The sequence below is a fragment of the Cimex lectularius genome, unplaced genomic scaffold, assembly GCF_000648675.2.
Source record: "Cimex lectularius strain Harlan isolate CLEC.00 unplaced genomic scaffold, Clec_2.1 scaffold265, whole genome shotgun sequence".
Lineage (NCBI taxonomy): Eukaryota > Metazoa > Arthropoda > Insecta > Hemiptera > Cimicidae > Cimex > Cimex lectularius.
In genome coordinates this window covers 602,233-622,124 of record NW_019392812.1, presented here as the reverse complement: position 1 = coordinate 622,124, position 19,892 = coordinate 602,233, and the positions used below count along the sequence as shown (strand labels likewise).

Below are 19,892 nucleotides of genomic sequence, written 5' to 3'. Positions count from 1 at the left end.
CATACATTTAAAACTGATTATTACAAAACGTGTTTTCAAGCTATCGACATATTAAAATATCGATATTTCAGACCGATATTTAATCAAATACATTTCGATATATCCATGTATTTAAAACCGATGATCAGGCCTGAAAATATCGGTGTTGTGTCAAAACGTATATTTTTTCAAACTATGAATACATATGTACAATATTTTTTTAGATATATATTTAATCTATTTATCTATCTCTCAACTCTATCTCTTGCCGTTTAGCAATTCCAATTTCTCTAATTTCCTCATTTACTCTTTCTCCATTATTACACTCTTCCTATCACCTTCTTAACCTTACCTTAACCTTATATCTGTCTTCTCCTTCCCCTTCTTTGCCTCTTTAGGATACATTTCATTCCTTGATCGTATATGGACGGATTTTTGTCCACGCTGACCTCAGCAGGTCCAGATGGAAGAAAACAGGCGTCAGCTAGATAGAATGAAAATCGTCGCCTGTTTTCACTTTTCATCCAAGTAGGAGGGGGTTGCGGAAAATCGCAATTTGACGACTCCGACCTGTGAAGTCCTGCCGAATACATCGTTTTACACCCTGGGTGGTAAAATGGGGTAAAATAAAAAAAAAATGTTAATACAATATTTGAATCGATCAAGAAGGCTGGGGATGGTTGACATGAGGAATTTCGGGACCCCCCTTCGACCAAAAGGCAATCAGAGTCAGTGACACTTCACATGACATGACTCATTCTTATCTAATCGTACTCCGCGCACGTTCTCCATTTACGCTTTGGGGTCAAATAAAAAAAAATTATTTATTCCATCGGAATTCGGCTGGGAGGGTGAAGAAAGAATAAAAAAAAAACATCCTAGGAATATTCGAATTGCTTTAACACACTGTTATTTATTTCATTTGGACGGAGGAATTTTTCTCTTTTTGAAATTAATTGTTTAAGCGTAAAATCGGAAAAGTACGATATGACAAAAGGCTGCGATTTTGATTTTGGTCCAGTTTCCCACAGCCTTGCCCCTTTCCTGCCGCGCTGCTACTTCCTGTATCTATGCAACTGTCCTGCCTTTTTTCCTTTTTCTGCCTTTGTCCTTTCGGACCTTTTATCCACTTATCTTTACACGTCCCGAGCTGGTTTAAATTAATGTCCGATGGCGTTTCTAAAATGGCCTGACGGCTCATTTGCATTGAAAATTCAGGGCATTGTTTGACTTCGCCTTGATCGCAACCGTGGGCTCTTTTTTGCATATCGCTAAAATTACAAGGACTTAAGTAAAAGAACATAATTTGTAGTATTCTGTGTGTACAATATTGGCAGAAAATGAACAACATATTTGCAAATAAAGAAAAATAAGTGGTTGAATAGCAAGTTAAACAACTGAGAGAATTGAGTTAGCAGTGAACGAATAGTTCCATAAATGAGCGTGTGAATGACAACGGATGTTAAAGACTGAATGTTTTATGTGGATAAGTAGTTGGAAAAAAAAAGCGCGTGAACGACTAGCAATGTTCGAATGTGTTTGAGAATGAGTTAAGTATAGAATCTGATGAAGGACAAGGAGAGTTGAAACCGAACGTTGTTGGTTCAAGGAACAGTTGAATAACTGAGCGAGATAACTAACAAACTGGTTCACGGGAAAATGAGTGATTGAACGGTCAGAGAAATACTGAATGAATGAGGAGGTATGAGTCAATAAACAAAAAAGCGACACGACAANGGTAAAGCAGCGGCGTATCTAGCCGAAGATCATCAGTTCGAATCCCGCTCGTGCCATTGACTTTTTTATCTCAATTAAAAACCTTAATTAATTGTAATATATTAATTGGTCAAGGACCACGAAATTAGTGAAAGTAATAATAAAATTATAAAATAATAATTACAAAACTATAAATACAAAAATAATTTTTTAACAACAAATTTTGCTGGAGGGTAATGAACATGCGGACGAGGCGGCAAAGGCCCGGACGTCCCACTCTCCAGACCGGACCATCGCGACCAGGCCCTCTGACGCCAAGCTAGCAGTAAAGAACATGATAAAAGAAAGATGGCAGCGTTAGTGGGCCGGTCGTCCGAAATGCTTTTACGCGTCAAGAGCACGATTCGTAGACGGTCCCCCGAGAACCTGAGCCGGAAACAAGGAATCGTCTTTACGCGATTAAGAATAGGCCATACACGGTTGACAGACGGGCACCTGCTCTTGGTTCAAAGCCTGCGCAGGTGCCCCTTATGCAGAGAAATGTTGCTCGATGTGTCCCACATACTGGAACATGCCTTGGCTCCCTACAGGGAGCGTGTAGGCATGCCATCCAATCTGAAGATGGTACTCGAGCACTGCAGCGACTTTCAGTTTCCTCTGTTCCGCTTTTTATTGGGTTTTTTTATTGTATATAATATGTCTTATGTGTTGTGTGTCTATATGCTTTGTCTGAGTGTATGTATTTATTAGCGTGAATGGCGAGGGGTGATGATGAAATATAACATCATCATCGCCCCTCGAACGTTGAGAGCGTATGAGTGTGTGTTCGGGGTCGATGGCGGAATATTTATAAAAGTACTCCACCGACCAAACGGAATGAGTGTATTGTATGGATGTATTTATGTGCGTGAGTGTATTTATTTGTATGAAAGTAGTGTTTGAAAGTGTAAATAGAATATTGACTTAGTTGGGGGCTGAAATGACCTAGATGCCGGAAGCCCCAGTAAAAAAAAATGTATTCATGTAATATTTATAATAATTATACTTTTTTTTTTACGTTTTACGTTTGGTTGGTTTTGGTAATAATAATAGTAATAATAAAATTATACAACTTGTTAGAAATAATTGTACAAAAAAATAATTTTTTTTAGGAACAAATATTAATCAAGAAAATAAAGACTAATGTACATTAGGACGTAAAAAACGTTATGTATACATATAATATTTATAGTAATTAAATATTTTTTTAAATTAAGTTATATATATTTTTTTAATACATTGGTGCACAAAAAAAAAACGCTCCACCTTTAAATTTTTATGTACTTACATTTGGTTGGTTTTGCTTATAATAATAATAGTCATAATAAAATCATACAACGTGCCAGTAATAATTGCACAAAAAATATTTTTTAGGAACAAATATTAATCAAGAAAATAAAGACTAATGTAAATTAGGACGTTGAAAACGTTATGTATACATATAATATATAGNTCCCTCTATATTTCTATCTCTTACTTCTCTCTCCCTATAATGTATTTGCGTAAAAAGATGCAAGTCTGTGTTAAACATAAGCGAAGAAAACGTATTAACATGAAGAAAAGAAATACCAAATGGGAAATTTGTTTTTCAGATTGCCAGGTTTAGTTTGTGAAGATCATGTGAACTCATGAAATGGGACATCTAAGTTTGTCGCTTGAAGTCCGCGGTTGGCTTTTCTCCCGTGGCTTCGTTCTGCCTCGCTTTCTTCCCGCTGCATAATTCATTTCCCATCGAAACCATTTTCATTCGAGCCCTCCTCGCGTCCACGCGCTTCTCCTGCATAATCGAGTTCCTGAAACAAAAGAGAAAACTGACGAGATCACGGCATTGAATCCGGAAACAGCATAATTGTATCAATGTTTTTGTTGTTTTGGGGCTTAATTTTTGGGTAGTGGTGTCAACGAAAACGTCAATATTTAAAGGATTTTCTGTCATGAAAACCAGGCGTCTTTTGGGTTCGCTATGCAACAGCGCCGTGACGCGTTATTGGATTCGTTTTTAATCGGATCGTGACGCCCGTCTGCTTTTTAAGCCTGTGATTATTTTTTATGGACAGATAGAAATAAAGATAATCCCTTTTCAGTTCCGGATATGACGAGTGGATAATTATAAAAAGGAAAAAACGCACATGTCAGTGAGTCCGGGATGCAATCGGGTTAAATGTGTTGTCGATGGTTGGCGGCGTTATGCTTGAGCAGTAATGTCCGCCTGGTCTCGCTTTTGGTGTTCTATGTATGAAGAACATGAGGGTTATTACAATTAATTATTCTTTTTATCTAAGGTCTTGGTTGGGATTAAACAGCCAGTGTCACGAGGATCCGAACCCACGACCTTCGGCTAATAAGGGTTATTTTTAAAAGGGAGTTCCCCATTAATAATGGTTATTATAGAGCATATACCATTCATCAGTCTCTCCCTTGTTTTCTTTCCCTATTCTACTCCTCTCCCACACACACTCTCCCTCTCTATCTATCCATGTATCTAAACCTGTATCTCTTTCGTTATTTCTCTTCCTGCTCTCCCTCTATCGCTGACCTTGTTCTCATAAACTATCTATATTTTTCACTAACTCCGGGCCGGAATTTAGAAGATGGTATCTCACTCCAAAATCATTCATACTCCATTTTATTTTCATCAGTCTGTCAATCGACATATTAATTTATTGATTCCAAACAGTTTGGTCCTCCGGGCCGGATTAAAAAATAGTTCACTCCCATTAACATTTATTCTCTCTCTCTCTCTCTCTCTCTCTCTCTCTCTCTCTCTCTCTNCTCTCTCTCTCTCTCTCTCTCTCTCTCTCTCTCTCTCTCTCTCTCTCTCTCTCTCTCTCTCTCTAACCTTTCGTCCTCTCTTTCGCCCCCTTTATATTCGTTTACCTCTATCTATCTACTCCCTCCTATTCCTCTATTCCCTCTCTTTCTATCTATTTATCTATTTAATCTGTATCTCTTTTTTAATTTCTCTTCCTGCTCTCCCTCTGTCTCTGACCATATTCTCATACACAATCTGTATTTTTCTCTAACTTCTCTGTCTCTCTTCCCCTCTCTCTCCAAAATATATTCACCAATACATATTTATCTCTCTTTATGTTGGTTTATCCATCTGTCAATTTGAAATATGTTGGTCCTCCGGGTCGGAATTTGGAAAGTGATATCTCACTCCCAAATCATTCATACTCTATTTTATTTTCGTCCGTCTATCAATCTACATATTAATTTCTTAATTCCAAAAAATTTGGTCCTCCGGGCCGGATTAAAAAAATAGTTCACTTCCATTAACATTTATTCTCTCTCTCTCTTTCTCTCTCTCTCTCTCTCATTCACTCACTCACTACTCACATTCTCTTCCCCTCTCTTCATATATATTTAATCTGTATCACTTTTTTTATTTCTCTTCCTGCTATTCCTCTATTTCTGACCTTATTCTCATACACGATCTGTATTTTTCACTAACATCTCTCTCTTTCTCTCTCTCTCTCTCTCTCTCTCTCTCATGCTCCCTCTATATTTCTATCTCTTACTTCTCTCTCCCTACCTTTCTCTCTTTCTCTCGCTCCTTCTATGTACCTTTATCTGTAACCTCTCTGTCCCCTCTCTTTCTATCTATTTATCTATCTAATCTATATCTCTTTCTTCATTTCTATTCCTGTTCTCTCTCTCTTTCGCTCCTTCTATATTTCTTTATCTCTAACCTCTCCTCTCTCTATGTCTCTCTCTCTTTTTCAATCTTTTTTTCTGTATCTATTTGTTTCGCTTCCACTAAATATCTTTATCGCTCTCTTTCACTCCATCTATCTTTCTTTATCTCTAACCTTTNCTCTCTCTCTCTCTCTCTCTCTCTCTCTCTCTCTCTCTCTCTCTCTCTCTCTCTCTCTCTCTGTCTGCCTGTCTCCCTCCCCCTCTTTGAATTTGAAAATTATATCTCACTCCCAAATCATTTATACTCTATTTTATTTTTGTCTCTCTATCAATCTACATATTAATTTATTAATTCCAAACAGTTTGGTCCTCCGGGCCGGATTAAAAAAATAGTTCACTCCTATTAACATTTATTCTCTTTCTCTCTCTCTCTCTCCCTCCCTCTCTCTTTCACACTACTCACTCTCTCTCTACCCTCTTTTTCTATCTTTTTTATCGTAAGGTAAAGGTTCCCGGGTTCGAATCCAGCGACCCTGCATTCGAACCCGACATACTTACAAATGAGCTTTTATTCAAAAACACCGGTACCCCGAGGGTTGATATAACCTCTGCTGTTGCGAACCCTCATAAAAAAAAGTGTTAGATGTGTCGACCAAATTTTTTGTTACTCACGAATAATCTGGATCTCGGTATGGTCTGGATGAAAAAACAAATTCAATCATCCGGCAAGCTTTCGACCTATTTTAATGTCATCATCAGGGCGACGTAATTAAGTTTTTAATAGTTGTAATAGTTGGTTTCAATTTTCTCTAGGCAGAATCTGTCCCGACCTTGTCATGGACTGTAACAATATTGATTAGCAACTGACTGTATTAGTTTGCAATGTTGGGACTTGAAAGTATTAAAAAACTTAACTTTTTATACAGATGTATGTCATAGTATGATTGTATGTGTTCCTATCCTGTTTATGTCACTAACTATCTTTATCTAGGTAGCACTGTATTTCTTACTTTCTTCAGATCATTTTTCTATTTCACTTCCCTCTTTCATTCTCTCATCTTACACTGTCGTTTCTTATTCTTTTTGGCCACGTTGTTTGTTGCAGAGATAGATCTCTTTCCCAACCTTTCAGGCTCGATGTCACAGTCGCACCGAGTACCTTCAGTCTCGGCCGATTTTTCACCAAAACAATGTCACTTTTGCTTTTCTCTTTTTCGTTTTTTTCTTTCGATCGAAAGCACGTCTTTCGACCTGGGAAAAGGGACCGTCAACCCGGTTTTTGGGTCAACCGATGACGGCCAAGGGGCCGAGTCGTCCTTCGCGGCCGCCCCTCCAAACCGGCCTGGGCCCCCACCGCGGACCGTCGCCGGCCGTCTTCACTCTTCAATTCAAACCAGTCTGACGCCGATCACCGTCCGGTTCGTACGGTCTCGCTCGTTTTATAATTTTTTTGTTGTTGTTGTTATCTACCAACGGTCAAACAAGGCAGTGTTACATGCAATGAAAATCGGATAATGCTCATAGGTATGAATTTTATTTTATTTATTTATCGATGTTTTAGGTTGACCAGCGAGTCGGTTAACACATGTTGAACTGACACTGGGTGATTTTTTCTTTCTGAAAAATTATTTATTATTAATTATTTAAAAAACAGACTCGTGTTTTAACGTTTTTCGTCCCATTTTTGAATTTATTTCCAACCCCAGGTATTCTAAATACGCCCAATTTGGCAAGTCCAAAAAGTGAACAACAGCCTCGATAATTTTACACTTTTTTAATTTAAAAGCAATTAATTGATTTTTAGGTTATTTAAATCGCTTTAATAATGGACTGATTATTTTTAAAACATTAACCCTGTCAATCAGAGCGTAAATACAATTTCCGTTGTTTTCCCCCGTTTTAATAATTATCCAGTCCATTAAAAAAAAGTTTATATTATAGAAATAGAGGATTTCTTTATAAAAAATATAAAATAAACAACAAAAACTCAGATATCGTCAAATTTACGACGATAAACCGTGGGTTTTGTCGAATTGAAAATTTATCTGTAAATGAAATGAATCACCGGCTATTAATCACGGTCTAAGTTGAGTTCTTCTTAAATTCGAATACTCAATTGTCCACTTTTTGAAAAGTCAGAACCTGGAAGTATGCATAGTTGGAGAGAGGGTAAAAGAGGACATAGGAATAGTAAGAATGGAAGAAAATAATGGGGGAAAATAAGTGAAAGAGAATGGCAGACATAGATAGATTGATAGATAGATAGATGGATAGATAGAGAGTGAGGATAAGGGAGAGGGAGCGAGATAGGGGGAGGGAGGGAGGGATAGAGAGAGAAAGAGAGAGAGCGCGAGTGAGGGACTGTGAGAAAGGAAGAGAGAGAGAGAGAGAGTGAGGGGGTGAGAGAGGGAGAGAGAGAGCGAGTGAGGGACTGTGAGAAAGGAAGAGANAGAGAAAGAAAGAGAGAGAGGATGAGAGAGGGAGAGGGGGAGAGAGGGGGTAAAGAGAAAGAGGAAAGAGTGAGGTGAGAGAGGGAGAGAAAGAAAGAGAGAGGGGTGAAGAGAAAGAGGAAAGAGTGAGAGGGGGTAAAGAGAAAGAGAAAAGAGTGAGAGGGGGTGAGAGAGGGAGAGAGAGAAAGAGAGAGGGGGCGAGAGAGGGAGAGAAAGGGGGTGAAGAGAAAGAGGAAAGATAGAGAGGGGTAAAGAGAAAGAGGAAAGAGTGAGAGGGGGTGAGAAAGGGAGAGGGGTGAGAGAGAAAGAGAGAGGGGTGAAGAAAAAGAGGAAAGATAGAGAAGGCGAGAGAGGGAGAGAGGGAAAGAGAGAGAAAGAGAGAGAGGATGAGAGAGGGTGAGGGGGTGAAGAGAAAGGGGAAAGATAGAGAAGGCGAGAGAGGGAGAGGGGGTGAAGAGAAAGAGGAAAGAGTGAGGGGACGAGAGAGGGAGAGGGGGAGAGAAAGAGAGAGAGAGTGTGGGAGATTGATAAATAGACAGAGAGGGGCTGAGGTGATGGTAGGAGTAAGAAAGTTACAAAAAAAAAATAAATGGGTAAGAAAATAAATTAAAGAAATTGAAATTTTTGAAATTCCTTTTTTTTTTTCCTTCGTGTTTCATTTCTTAACTCAAAGTATGATTCAGACAGAAATGCGTAGGCATTGAATAATCAACAAATCTCAATTCTGATCTTCGCGATTTTATAGTTTGTATAAAGTTCAACCTATTCCAAACAAACCCTGGATGTAAAAAAAGAGAATAAAAACAAAGGAAGTATTAATAAAAAAATACAAAAATGCGGTGGAAAGAGGGAAAGAAAGTAACTGAGAAATAACAGAAACAGAGAGAGAAATGCATAGAAGAATAGTTCAGATAGAGTTGTAAATAAAGATAAACATATACACATATTATACAACATAGATACTAAATGAGAAATGGGGGGTCATCGCGAGTAAGAAACTAATAGAAAGATTTAAACAATTTGATCCAAATTTTTCTAAAAAGTGACAAAGTAAACTTTCCGGAAAAGACCAATTATGTTTAGTGGTCTAAACGACCAAATTACTCATTTAAAGTAATTATTATTTTTATGTAAGTTCTTGGTTGAGATGAAAAAGTTAGTGTCACTTCGAACCCTTCCGCTTTGAATCCCGCACATGACACTAACTTTTTCATCTCAACCAAGAACCTACATAAAAAGAATAATTCATTGAAATAAATAATTTGGTCGATTAGACCACTAAACATAAATGGTCTTTTCTGGAAAGCTTACTTTGTCACTTTTTAGAAAAATTTCTTCTCAACCAAGACATTACATAAAAAGAATTATTAATTTCTAGAGAAGTAAATCTTTAAAACAAACTCCTTTAAAAAAATTTGTTTGATGCGTGTTGAGATAAGTTGCCAAAAAAATGGTTTTTGCACTTCTAATGCCTTACGCGTAAAATAAATTGTTACCAATAAATTAAAAAAGGTAAAAAAAGTTCCTAACCTGACCTAGTCTCTCCAATAGAATCTTACTTAGTTACCCACCACCCAATTTTAAATGAAATTTGAATTCTGTACAACTTTTACTTCGTTACATTTTTCAAAAACGTTAACAGTTAGACTTAAAAGCCCCAAGTCTGGCCGGATAATTTGGGACCACTTCCAGACACGGAAAGAAAGTGATTTATGTGTATATTTAGAATGTATGGCCGATATGCCATTGTACATAGTGATTGGACACTGTCGAAACCAGTTCGCCGTGATAAAAAGAATAATTAAAAAGTTATGGCGTTACATTCTTAACCGGAGTGGATAATGGTTTAAGGAGACCTTTTAATCACGATGGAATTTTATTTTGGCTTTTATACCGCCTGGGCGATAAGCTTGGGATGTTTCATAAATATTTTCTGAGAGGGGTGGAAAACCGACGAAGTAAAGCTAGGTAGGTTCTACCCTTCGGACAGGTAGAGCGGTATGGCCTTTGAATCGTCTTTAAACCGTTTTACTTTCGTATTTTTCTTTTATCTTTGCGGATTTTAAAACGTGCGAATTTCCCTCGGTTCTATTTTCTCCTGCCCGTGATACGTGTAAGGCCTATTCCCAATCTCAGAAAAACAAGGGAAAAGTCGCAAGCGCGCCGTTCACCTCGAAGTCGCCTCGCTGAGGAACCGGTGACCTTATAAGGTGCTAACGGACGCCCAGAACATTTGAGATAGTGGGGAGCCGCTGCGGTTTCCTCTCACAAGGAGAAAACGGCTTAAAAAGAAAAACAAAAAGCGAATTGGTGAAAATAAGATTTGACACACGGCTTGGTTGGTTTTGTTCGTGTACAAGAGCCTCAGCAAAAGAAAGTCGGTACCGCAGGCAGTATCGATATTATCGATAGCATCAAATCGATTCAAGAACGCATCGGGTTTAGTTGTATAATTACATCGATACCCACTATCGATATTTTGCTTCTGACGTTCCATTGGCAAGGATTCATATAAAAGGGCAATTATAATAATCGATAATTACAATATTACTTAATGATAATTGATTGAATTATACACTGATGAACAAAATAAACACCATTAGATTTCGTGGTCCGATTGACCAATTAACTTATTTCAATTAATTAATCTTTATGTAAGGTATTGGTTGAGATAACAAAGTCAGTGTCACGAACGGGATTCGAACCTACGAACTTAGGCTAAATACGCCTCTGCTCTACCACTTGAGCCACTCGAGGTCAGGATAGTTCAAGTGGTTAGAGCAGCGGTGTATTGACATTGGGCAAAATTTTTTCAATTAATTAATCTTTATGTAAGGTATTGGTTGAGATGAAAAGTTAGTGTCTCGAGCGGGATTCGAACCCAGGAACTTCGGGTCAATACACCGCTGCTCCAACCACTTGAACTATCCTGACCTCGAGTGGCTCAAGTGGTAGAGCAGAGGCGTATTTAGCCTAAGTTCGTAGGTTCGAATCCCGTTCGTGACACTGACTTTTTTATCTCAACCAATACCTTACATAAAGATTAATTAATTGAAATAAGTTAATTGGTCAATCGGACCACGAAATCTAATGGTGTTTATTTTGTTCATCAGTGTATAATTCAATCAAGTATCATTGGTTGAAATGAAAAAGTTAGTGTCTCGTGCGGGATTCGAACCCAGGACCTTCGGCTCAATACACCGCTGCTCTAACTACTTGAGCTATCGTGACTTGGATCCACTCGGACACCAACTTCACCAACTTCAATGATTTGGTCAATGCTAATACACTGAATAAAGGCAAAAATGTTAAATAAGAAAAAATACTAGCACCCAAAAAACAACGTTATTAGAATTGACATATATTATATTGGTATCGATAATATTATCGATATTATGATTTTAAAATTATTATTGATATTGAGATTATTATACGGTATCGAGGCTATTATCGATGTTGATTTCGACATTCAACAAACGATTCTGTGTTTGTTCTGCCCTCGCTTCAGTAGCCATTATCGAAAAATTCGATAATCGATAAAAATTAACGATATTATAAATTATAGACCCAATATTTTGGTGCTTTCGATGTCTTTAGTTAATTTATCTTGTTTCAAGTACGATACTTAATACCTATACAACGACCCAACAATAGTTCCATATCAATATTTGCCTAGGTTTTTTTTCTATTGTACTATACTTACGATAATCGATATACGAAAATATCGTAATTTTCATTTAATGAATTCCTTCATTCTCTGCTTTGATCATTCTCTGATAACAACTGCTTTGTTATATCGATAGTTTATGAATCAGTAATCATATACAGGGTGAATCAACTATAATCCACCCTTTTAATTCGGAAACTATGAATTTTAGCAAAAAATGGTTTTATACAAACCACAAGTTTTGGACAGGAATGGTATGGTGGTAACGGATTTAACATAACCTTCACATCTAGCTGGGAAATGACAATAACTTTGTTTTCTTAAATGAAAATCCCATATTTTTATTGTACATTTCGATTCTCGAGCTTATTTTATGCCACTTTTACTGAAAGGAAAATTTTGGTAGGATCCACCATTTTTGAGTTATACCTGTGAGAAGAGGTGTGAGGGGTATGCTTTTTGTAACAAAAATATGGCCAACCCCATTTAATTCAGAAACGATTAACTTTAGTAAAAAATGTTCTTTTACAAATCCCAAGTCAATTTTGGCTAGGAATCGCGTGGTGGTAACAGATTTAACGTAACTTTCTCATCTAGTTGGGAAATGACACTAACTTTGTTATTTTAAATAAGAATCTCATATTTTTATTGTACAATTCGATTTTAGAGCTTGTTTTACGCCGCTTTTACTGATAGGAAAATTTTGGTAGGTTCGACCATTTCTGAGTTATGTCCGATAGAAGAAGTATGAGGGGGTATGCTTTTTGAAACAAGATGGCCCTCCCCGTTTATTTTGAAAACGATTAACTTTAGCAAAAAATGTTCTTATTCAAACCCCAAGTTAATTTTGGCTAGGAATCGCGTGGTGGTAACAGATTTAACATAACTTTCTCATCTAGTTGGGAAATGACACTAACTTTGTTATTTTCAATAAGAATCTCATATTTTTATTGTACAATTCCATTTTAGAGCTTGTTTTACGCCGCTTTTGAAAGGAAAATTTTTGGTAGGATCAGCCATTTCTGAGTTATGTCCGACAGAAGAAGTATGAGGGGAGGGGTATGCTTTTTGTAACAACAAGATAGCCCTCCGGGTGCTGCTCAGTGGGATTACAGAAGGTTTTCGTCCGGAGGTGCTCGTTTGTCTAACATGTACGCTTTTTCGTCATCCCAAAGCCCTACGTGTAATCTAGGGAATGAATAAATTTCCTGGAATGTTTTGACTGTGGGTCCGCAAAGCCTTGTTTTTTTTCCAATCGAATCTTGAGTTTGTAAATTGTATATCTGGCAGACCAAATTCACTACTACTTGTCTGTCCGTTCTCCTAATACTTTTCAAACATTGAGAGAGAAAGAGACAATAAATGTTAATGGGAACGAAATATTTTTTTTTGTGTGGTGATTAGTGACCGTTAATCGATAATTATTCAGCAATCGTAAGATGCGGTCTGGTGTGATGTAGGTTTCAGAAAAACATTTTGTTTATCGTGCCAACGTTTCGATCTTTATTGAGATCATCTTCAGGGCCTTATACAAAAATGTCTTTTCTATACCGACTTCCTTCCCAACCCCTTCAAAATCCAACGTATATAAACATAAAACAGCAAAATCTCACTGGCACTCTCAACGCAAGAATGGCACAATTACACAGAAGACAAACACTTGTGAGTAGAAATACTATGATTGAATATAAAAAATATATTTTCCATTGCATAAATTCACTTTTCCACATCCTAAATGTATTTGTTAAATGTAAACAATGTTTGTAAATCCCAGGCCCTGACGATGATCTCAATAAAGATCGAAACGTTGGCACGATAAAGAAAATGTTTTTCTGAAACCTATATCACACCAGACCGCATCTCACGGTTTCTGAATAATAATTTTTTTTTCAATCCGGCCCGGAAGACCAAACTGTTTTGAACTGATAAACCAATATGAAGATTGATAGACAGATGAAAAATAAAATAGAATATAGGGAAGTGAGATATAATTTTTTTTAAATTCCGGCCCGGAGGACCAAAATATTTGAAATTGATAGATGGATAAAACATGACTAAAAGAGATATAAAATAAATATTGATGTGTATATTATGAAGAGGAAGAGAGAGAGTGAGAGAAGAGTAAATGCTGACTACAGGCATAATATACAGGGTGTATCAATTTCTAAGGTCTTCTTGGTGTTTGTATCAGACCATTTTTTTCTAAAGTGAATCGTTCCCGACTTAAATGGGTGGTCTATAGAAGTTGACACACCCTGTATATCGCAGGAGGTTTGGCTATTTCTTGACATGTCTCAAAAGACTGATTGTTGGAGTAGTGGATGTGTGAATCTTCTGGAATGTTTTGATTGTGGGTCCGCAAAGCCTTGTTTTTTCTTTTTTGTTTAATCAACTTTCTGCTCGGTAGAGGTGGAAGAAATTAATTTCAGGCCCATCCCAACTTTACGACCGTGTGGTAAAATATTTGCTACGGAACGCTTCGGATCAATTTGTCACTTTTCACGGTCGTTGGTGAAAATCTCTTCTTTCTCTTTCCTTATCAATTCTGTATCACTCTTATCGGTTTTTTCTTCCAGCTTTGCCACTCTATCTGTTTTATACATATATGGCTTCGATAGACAAGCCTGATCGAACCGCCTAGCGTCTGCGACTTGTTTACATTTTCCACGCTTTTCCTTCAATTTTTATTTATCAATCGGAACCGAATGGAAAATCCTTATCACGACAAGATAAACGCCGACGAATGTTTATTTTTCAAATGTTTATCCGCTCCAGTTGTCAGCTGGAAATGAGCTGGATTTGCAGTTCTATGTGAAATTGTTGAAAATACTTTCAAGCAAAATCTATTTTTTTTTCCAAAATGAACCAGGTGACAGACACCTCCAGTGAGACATTCGATATTTTATCTTTGAAACGTTACCAAAACTGTTTTTATTTACGTATCGCCCCGTCTAAATTTAAAATTGGCAGATTTTCATTCATTGTGATTTTTATATCTGCTACTGTTGAAATAAGAGTGCAGTCGTACAGATTCTTGTATAATCTTCTTCGGTCACTTTCCATGTTTTGTTCATTACTCAAGTTTCATTAATTTTCTTCTTTTTTCTCGCTTTTCTTGCTTGCAATCTTATCTCTCGGTACCATTTTTTGTTTCTTTCACGATCTTGTCTACTTCTCCATTATTTGTCTTCTTATCTGTTCTCTCTCTCCCCAAATGCTTACTCATCTCTCCGCTTGGTGTTCAATCTTTATCTGCCCATTCTCTCCATCGTTTTATTTGGCCGAGATCCGTTGACCCCTCGATTTAAGCTTTTGCCGTGGAAACGACGAAGTAACGATGATGGAGCTAGAAAGAGTGAATAGTTGAACGACCTTTTTCCCCCCGTCCCAGGACGACGTGACTTTACGTCAGAGGTCGTCGTGCGTCATGATCGAGCAAACATCCACAACAGCAGATAAAAACATCGGAAGAGTATCAAAAGATTCTTGCCTAAAGAGAATAATCGACACGCGACGATAAAAACATTTGTTTCTCCGAAAGGGAATTTTTTAAAGACTCGTTTTTTACATTTTTCAAAGGGCGATATGTAGACGGATGAGGAATGAAAGTACGGCTGTTCCCACGTAGGTGATGTAACACCCGGTTGCCTCATACGCGAAGGCACCAGTCACACACTTCCCCGGTTCCTCGTCCTGAATCCCACCGACCGAGAAGAAAACAAACCGATTTGATCGAAAAGCCTTCCGAAGTAAGATTTAAAGGTAGACATGCCTTGCCCGCCTTGTCTTGACCTTCCATTGTCACCTTAACGCTTGAAACCAACAGAAGCCGACACAAGATTCGCCGTTTTCGTGTGAATGAAATCAAGTCCAGAAAGTGTTAAAGAGCAAAGGATCAACGATAAAACAGATGAATGTGGATTTCGAAGAGTTGAAACCTTGACCTTGTCCCGCGGCAACACTTCCTGGTCTCTATTTACTCTCTTAACTTCCTTGTGGACGGGTATCGATATTAGATTTATCCAAAATATCGATGTTTTCTATACTTTCTCTCGTGTATTCCCTTAAATATAAAAATAACTAATTATATCGATATATCGATACATTTTACACCTATGTAGCTAAATGGTAGCTATTTTCTCATTTAAATCTTTAGTAGCAATGTATATCAACACTCATAATTGATTTGTAAATATCGATATTTTGAACGAGAAACACGATACTATTTTTTAGTATCGATATAAATCGATATTTGTAATTTCGTCTAGGTTCTTTTCTTATTCAATGTATCGATATTCCCATAACTATACTCGTAGCAGGTAGAGAAAGAAGTAGACTCTGTTCACTTGCCAAGTTTTCGGCCTTTATAAGACCATCATCAGGGCAGCATCCTATTTCTCATATTACATCTTTCTTTTTCGTAGCTTTAGTGTGGTGGAAAGGTCTAGAAAATAAAGGGAATAGTAATAAATTAAGGTCATTTCAAAGACTAGGTTGTTTGATGATGACAGGAGCATTTTCAACTACACCCACCCTACCACTTGAAATCATAACCAATACCACACCTCTTCACATTGAGGTTAAGGTCAGAGCGCTAATCAGCTGCTACAGATTAATTAGCGAGGGCAGCTGGAATCATAAGTGCAATAACATATGTCTCTCGAAAATCTCATAACTTTGAGTAAGGTTAACGGTCAATTATTAAGCGTTAGTGATAAAAAGATTAAAACCCCTTCGGGGAAAAAGCACTTTCAGGTAGTCACCCCTTATTAATTATAGTTTGGATGACCATCGTAACTGCTACACAGATGGTTCACTTATCAAAGGTAGAGGGAGTAGTGCAGGAATCCGAATCAAAATTAGGAATCAGCATCTCCTCCCCTCTTGGCAATAACACCTCCGTTTTTCAGGCGGAAATCTGAGCCATCAATGTGTCTTGTAGAACACTTATGGAAAATAAAATTATGGGAAAAGATATTAACATCTTTTCTGACAGTCAGGCTAGTCTTAGGGCATTACAAAAAGATTTGTCAACCTCACGACTGGTGGAGGAAACTATAGATCTTATCAATAGGATCTCTTTCAGGTTTGAGAACAAGGTAACCATTATTTGGATACCAGCACATACAGGACACCATGGCAATGAAAAGGCGGATGGCCTAGCCAAAGAAGGTTCTAATACTGCGTTTGTCNACATATATATATATATATATATATATAATATACTATATTCGATAGTACCGAAGATCGTTAGCTTTAGTGCTTTCTATGTTAAGCACAGCATGTGCCGTATATTTTAAAGTTTTCAGGCTAACAATGCCTTTCTTCTTTGAAACTTTGCGTTTATTCTTTGCTATCTTGCAGAATACTTTTTAAACGATTCAGCGGTTTCAGGGCGTAGACGGCCGGTCGTTTCCTCTTCCTCGTAACAGAATCTCGCCCCTGTTTACGTCGTGGCAGTTACGACACGGCTGTTTGTGCTTATTAATTAAAAAAATCCGTAGATCTCCGTCCGTTTGCGTCATCGAGTGCTTCCCGTCCTCATCGAAAAAGAGGCCGATCACGAAAGAACCGCGGAACGAGATTCGGTGCATGACCGATGCCGGTTCCAGACCGGCGGATCTGAGGGTTGGATCGGCTCTAACGAGTTGTTAAATTGTTCAAAGACCTCAGATCAAATTCAAACGATAAGCAGGTGGCTTGTTTAAAAACGGAAATAACAATTAAACATTTTTCCTTTATAAAACTACCGTCACTGGCTTAGTCATTTATTTAATATCTCCAGGAATAAATTCATTAAGACTTCTCTGGTTCTCCATGGCTGGTGGATTTTCACCGGGGATATATTAATAGGTTTCTAGAACTTTGTCTTTACGTGGACGACGGTTACGAAGTTAGAGAGGAAACTTGCACTTTCGCCCTTTGCCAGATGTACAACTTCGTTCTGTCGGACTTTGACCTCCCTTGGGTCTCAAAGCAAGGCCTGCTCGATTAATGGTCATAAATCCAGTCCATTAGTGTTTTATTTATAATAAAATATTACGTTTAAAATAAATAAGATCATATCCGTATTTTATCTTCCAATTTAGTGCGTATATCTGTCTCAATTCTAGCTCACTGAAGAAGTCAATAATGCCCTCTTTATATAATTGATTTAAGCTCGGTTGGTTCGACTTGAAACTCCATTCAAATTCACAAGGCCGGTTTTTAGAAGAAATTTTTAGTCAGGGTGTTGACCTTTGCAACGGTGACGATTGTGTCATGCTGTTCAATGCTAATTCCAACCGATTTGCATAGAATTAAACGGACAGGGTTAATGTCTGAAATTTGGTATTGTGTTCGGTAAAAGCGTAGTTGTACTCTTCTACAAACTGTCTGCAGCATTCAACCACATTTGACAGATTTCTTGGCCAGAAAGTATCAAAAGGTCGCAAAACAGAAAATAAGTCATAGGATTTGGACCAGCTGGGGATTCAGACAGGACTCGATCCAGGTCCTCTTTCACTCCCGCACGGCCCATAGGGCGATTGAATAAGTTGGTCTGTTAAAAGAAAAGACGGACGCGGGCAGGACGTAGTTAAGACCTACCAATGTTAAATGTGTGAAAGAAGAAGAAAAAGAAGAAATAATTTATTAGATCTGATCACGGTTCATCAACTAAGCCTGGCTTACTTTGATGTCATCGCTCAATACGCCAATCAAACAATGTCCGTGACGTACGTTACTGTAGCAATGTTCACTTGACGTCATCAGCCCACTAATTGGATAAATACGTCGTTGACTTCATTTTGCAATTGTTGAACCCCCATTAATCACCCAAATCGATAATTTCCATATAAACGGGAAATATGAACACATTTTATTGGATGTGATTAAACAGGTTTATGGCATGACGTTACAAGAAAAGGATGTCACTTTGTTTTGGGTAAAAGGTCACACTGGAATCCCTGATAGGAACAGATAGGAAGTAGACTGGCCAAAATTGTCTCTACAGCCAGGATTAAAATGACGTCCTCCGACATCCAAAGGATTTTTAAAATGGAAATTCAAACGAAATGGGAGAAAGTGTATAAGTTTCCAAAAGTGCAGAAGAATGCCCGGTATGCTAACGTAGGTAGAAAGAAAGATGTTCCTATCTTTACTCATGGACGTTGTGACCCATGAGGTTCTTTAACGTCCGGACATATCCTCAAGGGGACTTCTCAGGCCCCCAGTGTTCTCAAAGAGAACAACAGGAAGTTTTACATGCATGGGTTGTCACATCCCTTGGCTAGCGAGGTGGTGCGATGCTAATCAAGTTCAGAAGTGCCCTGAAAAGGGCACATCCATACATTTGTCTTGCAATAGGCAGTTTTGTAGTTTCTGGCACAGCCTTTCAGAGGCCCCCGGAGAGATAGAGAAGGCATCGATCTCCGGCTCCGGTTGACCACCACGAGACCAACCTCAATTAGTAGAGTCGCTTGGATAATCTACTCCCGTGGTTCAGTGTTATTTTTAAGGTAGGACTGATCGCCCATCGCCAAAGCAGAGGGGGTAAGGAAGGGAAATAAAAAAAGGAGAGGATAGGGTACAGGAAGATAAGGGGGGAAATTACCTCCATCTTGGTTACCCCCAGGCACCAGAGTTGATGGTCGGACTTTGCCTGGGCCTGCAAGGAAGGATCCCTTGGTAGGGCATTATTTGTCTTGATAAAGATACCATCTATAGTATTTAGTCTTTGTGGATAGTGAGGTTAGTGAGATAATTAGGTGCTTTGACAAATTGTCTAAGGACTTTCCAATGAAGGGATGGATGCGCTGTATATTGGAAGGCTTGGCAATACCCCACAGTGCCATTCTGTAGTAGTAGTAATCTATAGTAACCAACCCTAACCATTCTATAGTACAATCATCAGCAGGTTGAGAGTAAGTCACTACATTTGCAGTGCTTACCTTTTAAAAATAGGTAAAAGAAATTGTCCAACACGCGATGTAAGACATGATCCCCCGCTAGTTGTCAGTAGTGCGAAGAATTTTTATTTATTTAAATTTATTGGTTACCTATACATGATCGTATACTAAACAAATATTTACACATGTTTAACGTATCACACACACACAACTAGGACTAATACCAGCACTGCACCGGTAGAACACATGGTTTGAGGAGCCAGCCATTGATGGCACTCAATGTGTATGATTTGGTGTCAAAAAGGTTGAGGCCCACCGTCGGTTGAGGCGACGTGGCGGGTTGTCAGGATGGGAATGAGTGGAGAAGGGTTGAGCACTATGGTTAGGATGGTTCGAAAGGTTGGGGTGGAGGGTTTGGAATCTGGACCGGATCAGTGATGGCAAAAGGAATGTTGCGGTCATTATAGATAGTGAGGTTAGTGACATAATAAGGTGCTATGACAATTTGTCTAA

At 38.1% G+C, this 19,892-nt stretch overlaps 1 protein-coding gene and 1 long non-coding RNA gene across 3 annotated transcripts in view; one reads left to right on the top strand and one right to left on the bottom strand.

The window, feature by feature from the left end:
• Positions 1-3,228: 3,228 nt before the first annotated feature.
• The window catches only part of LOC106663077, a 51,925-nt gene continuing 35,261 nt past the window's right edge, over positions 3,229-19,892 (bottom strand). The window contains exon 3 of the long non-coding RNA XR_001339990.2: positions 3,229-3,527. This is a non-coding gene — a long non-coding RNA (uncharacterized LOC106663077). The remainder of the gene's footprint in view (positions 3,528-19,892) is intronic.
• The window catches only part of LOC106663075 (supervillin-like), a 107,462-nt gene continuing 94,333 nt past the window's right edge, over positions 6,764-19,892 (top strand). For both annotated transcript variants that reach the window (XM_014387631.2, XM_024228266.1), the window contains exon 1: positions 6,764-6,897. In XM_014387631.2, coding sequence (XP_014243117.1) covers positions 6,888-6,897 — 10 coding nt within the window. In that variant the 5' untranslated portion in view covers positions 6,764-6,887. The remainder of the gene's footprint in view (positions 6,898-19,892) is intronic.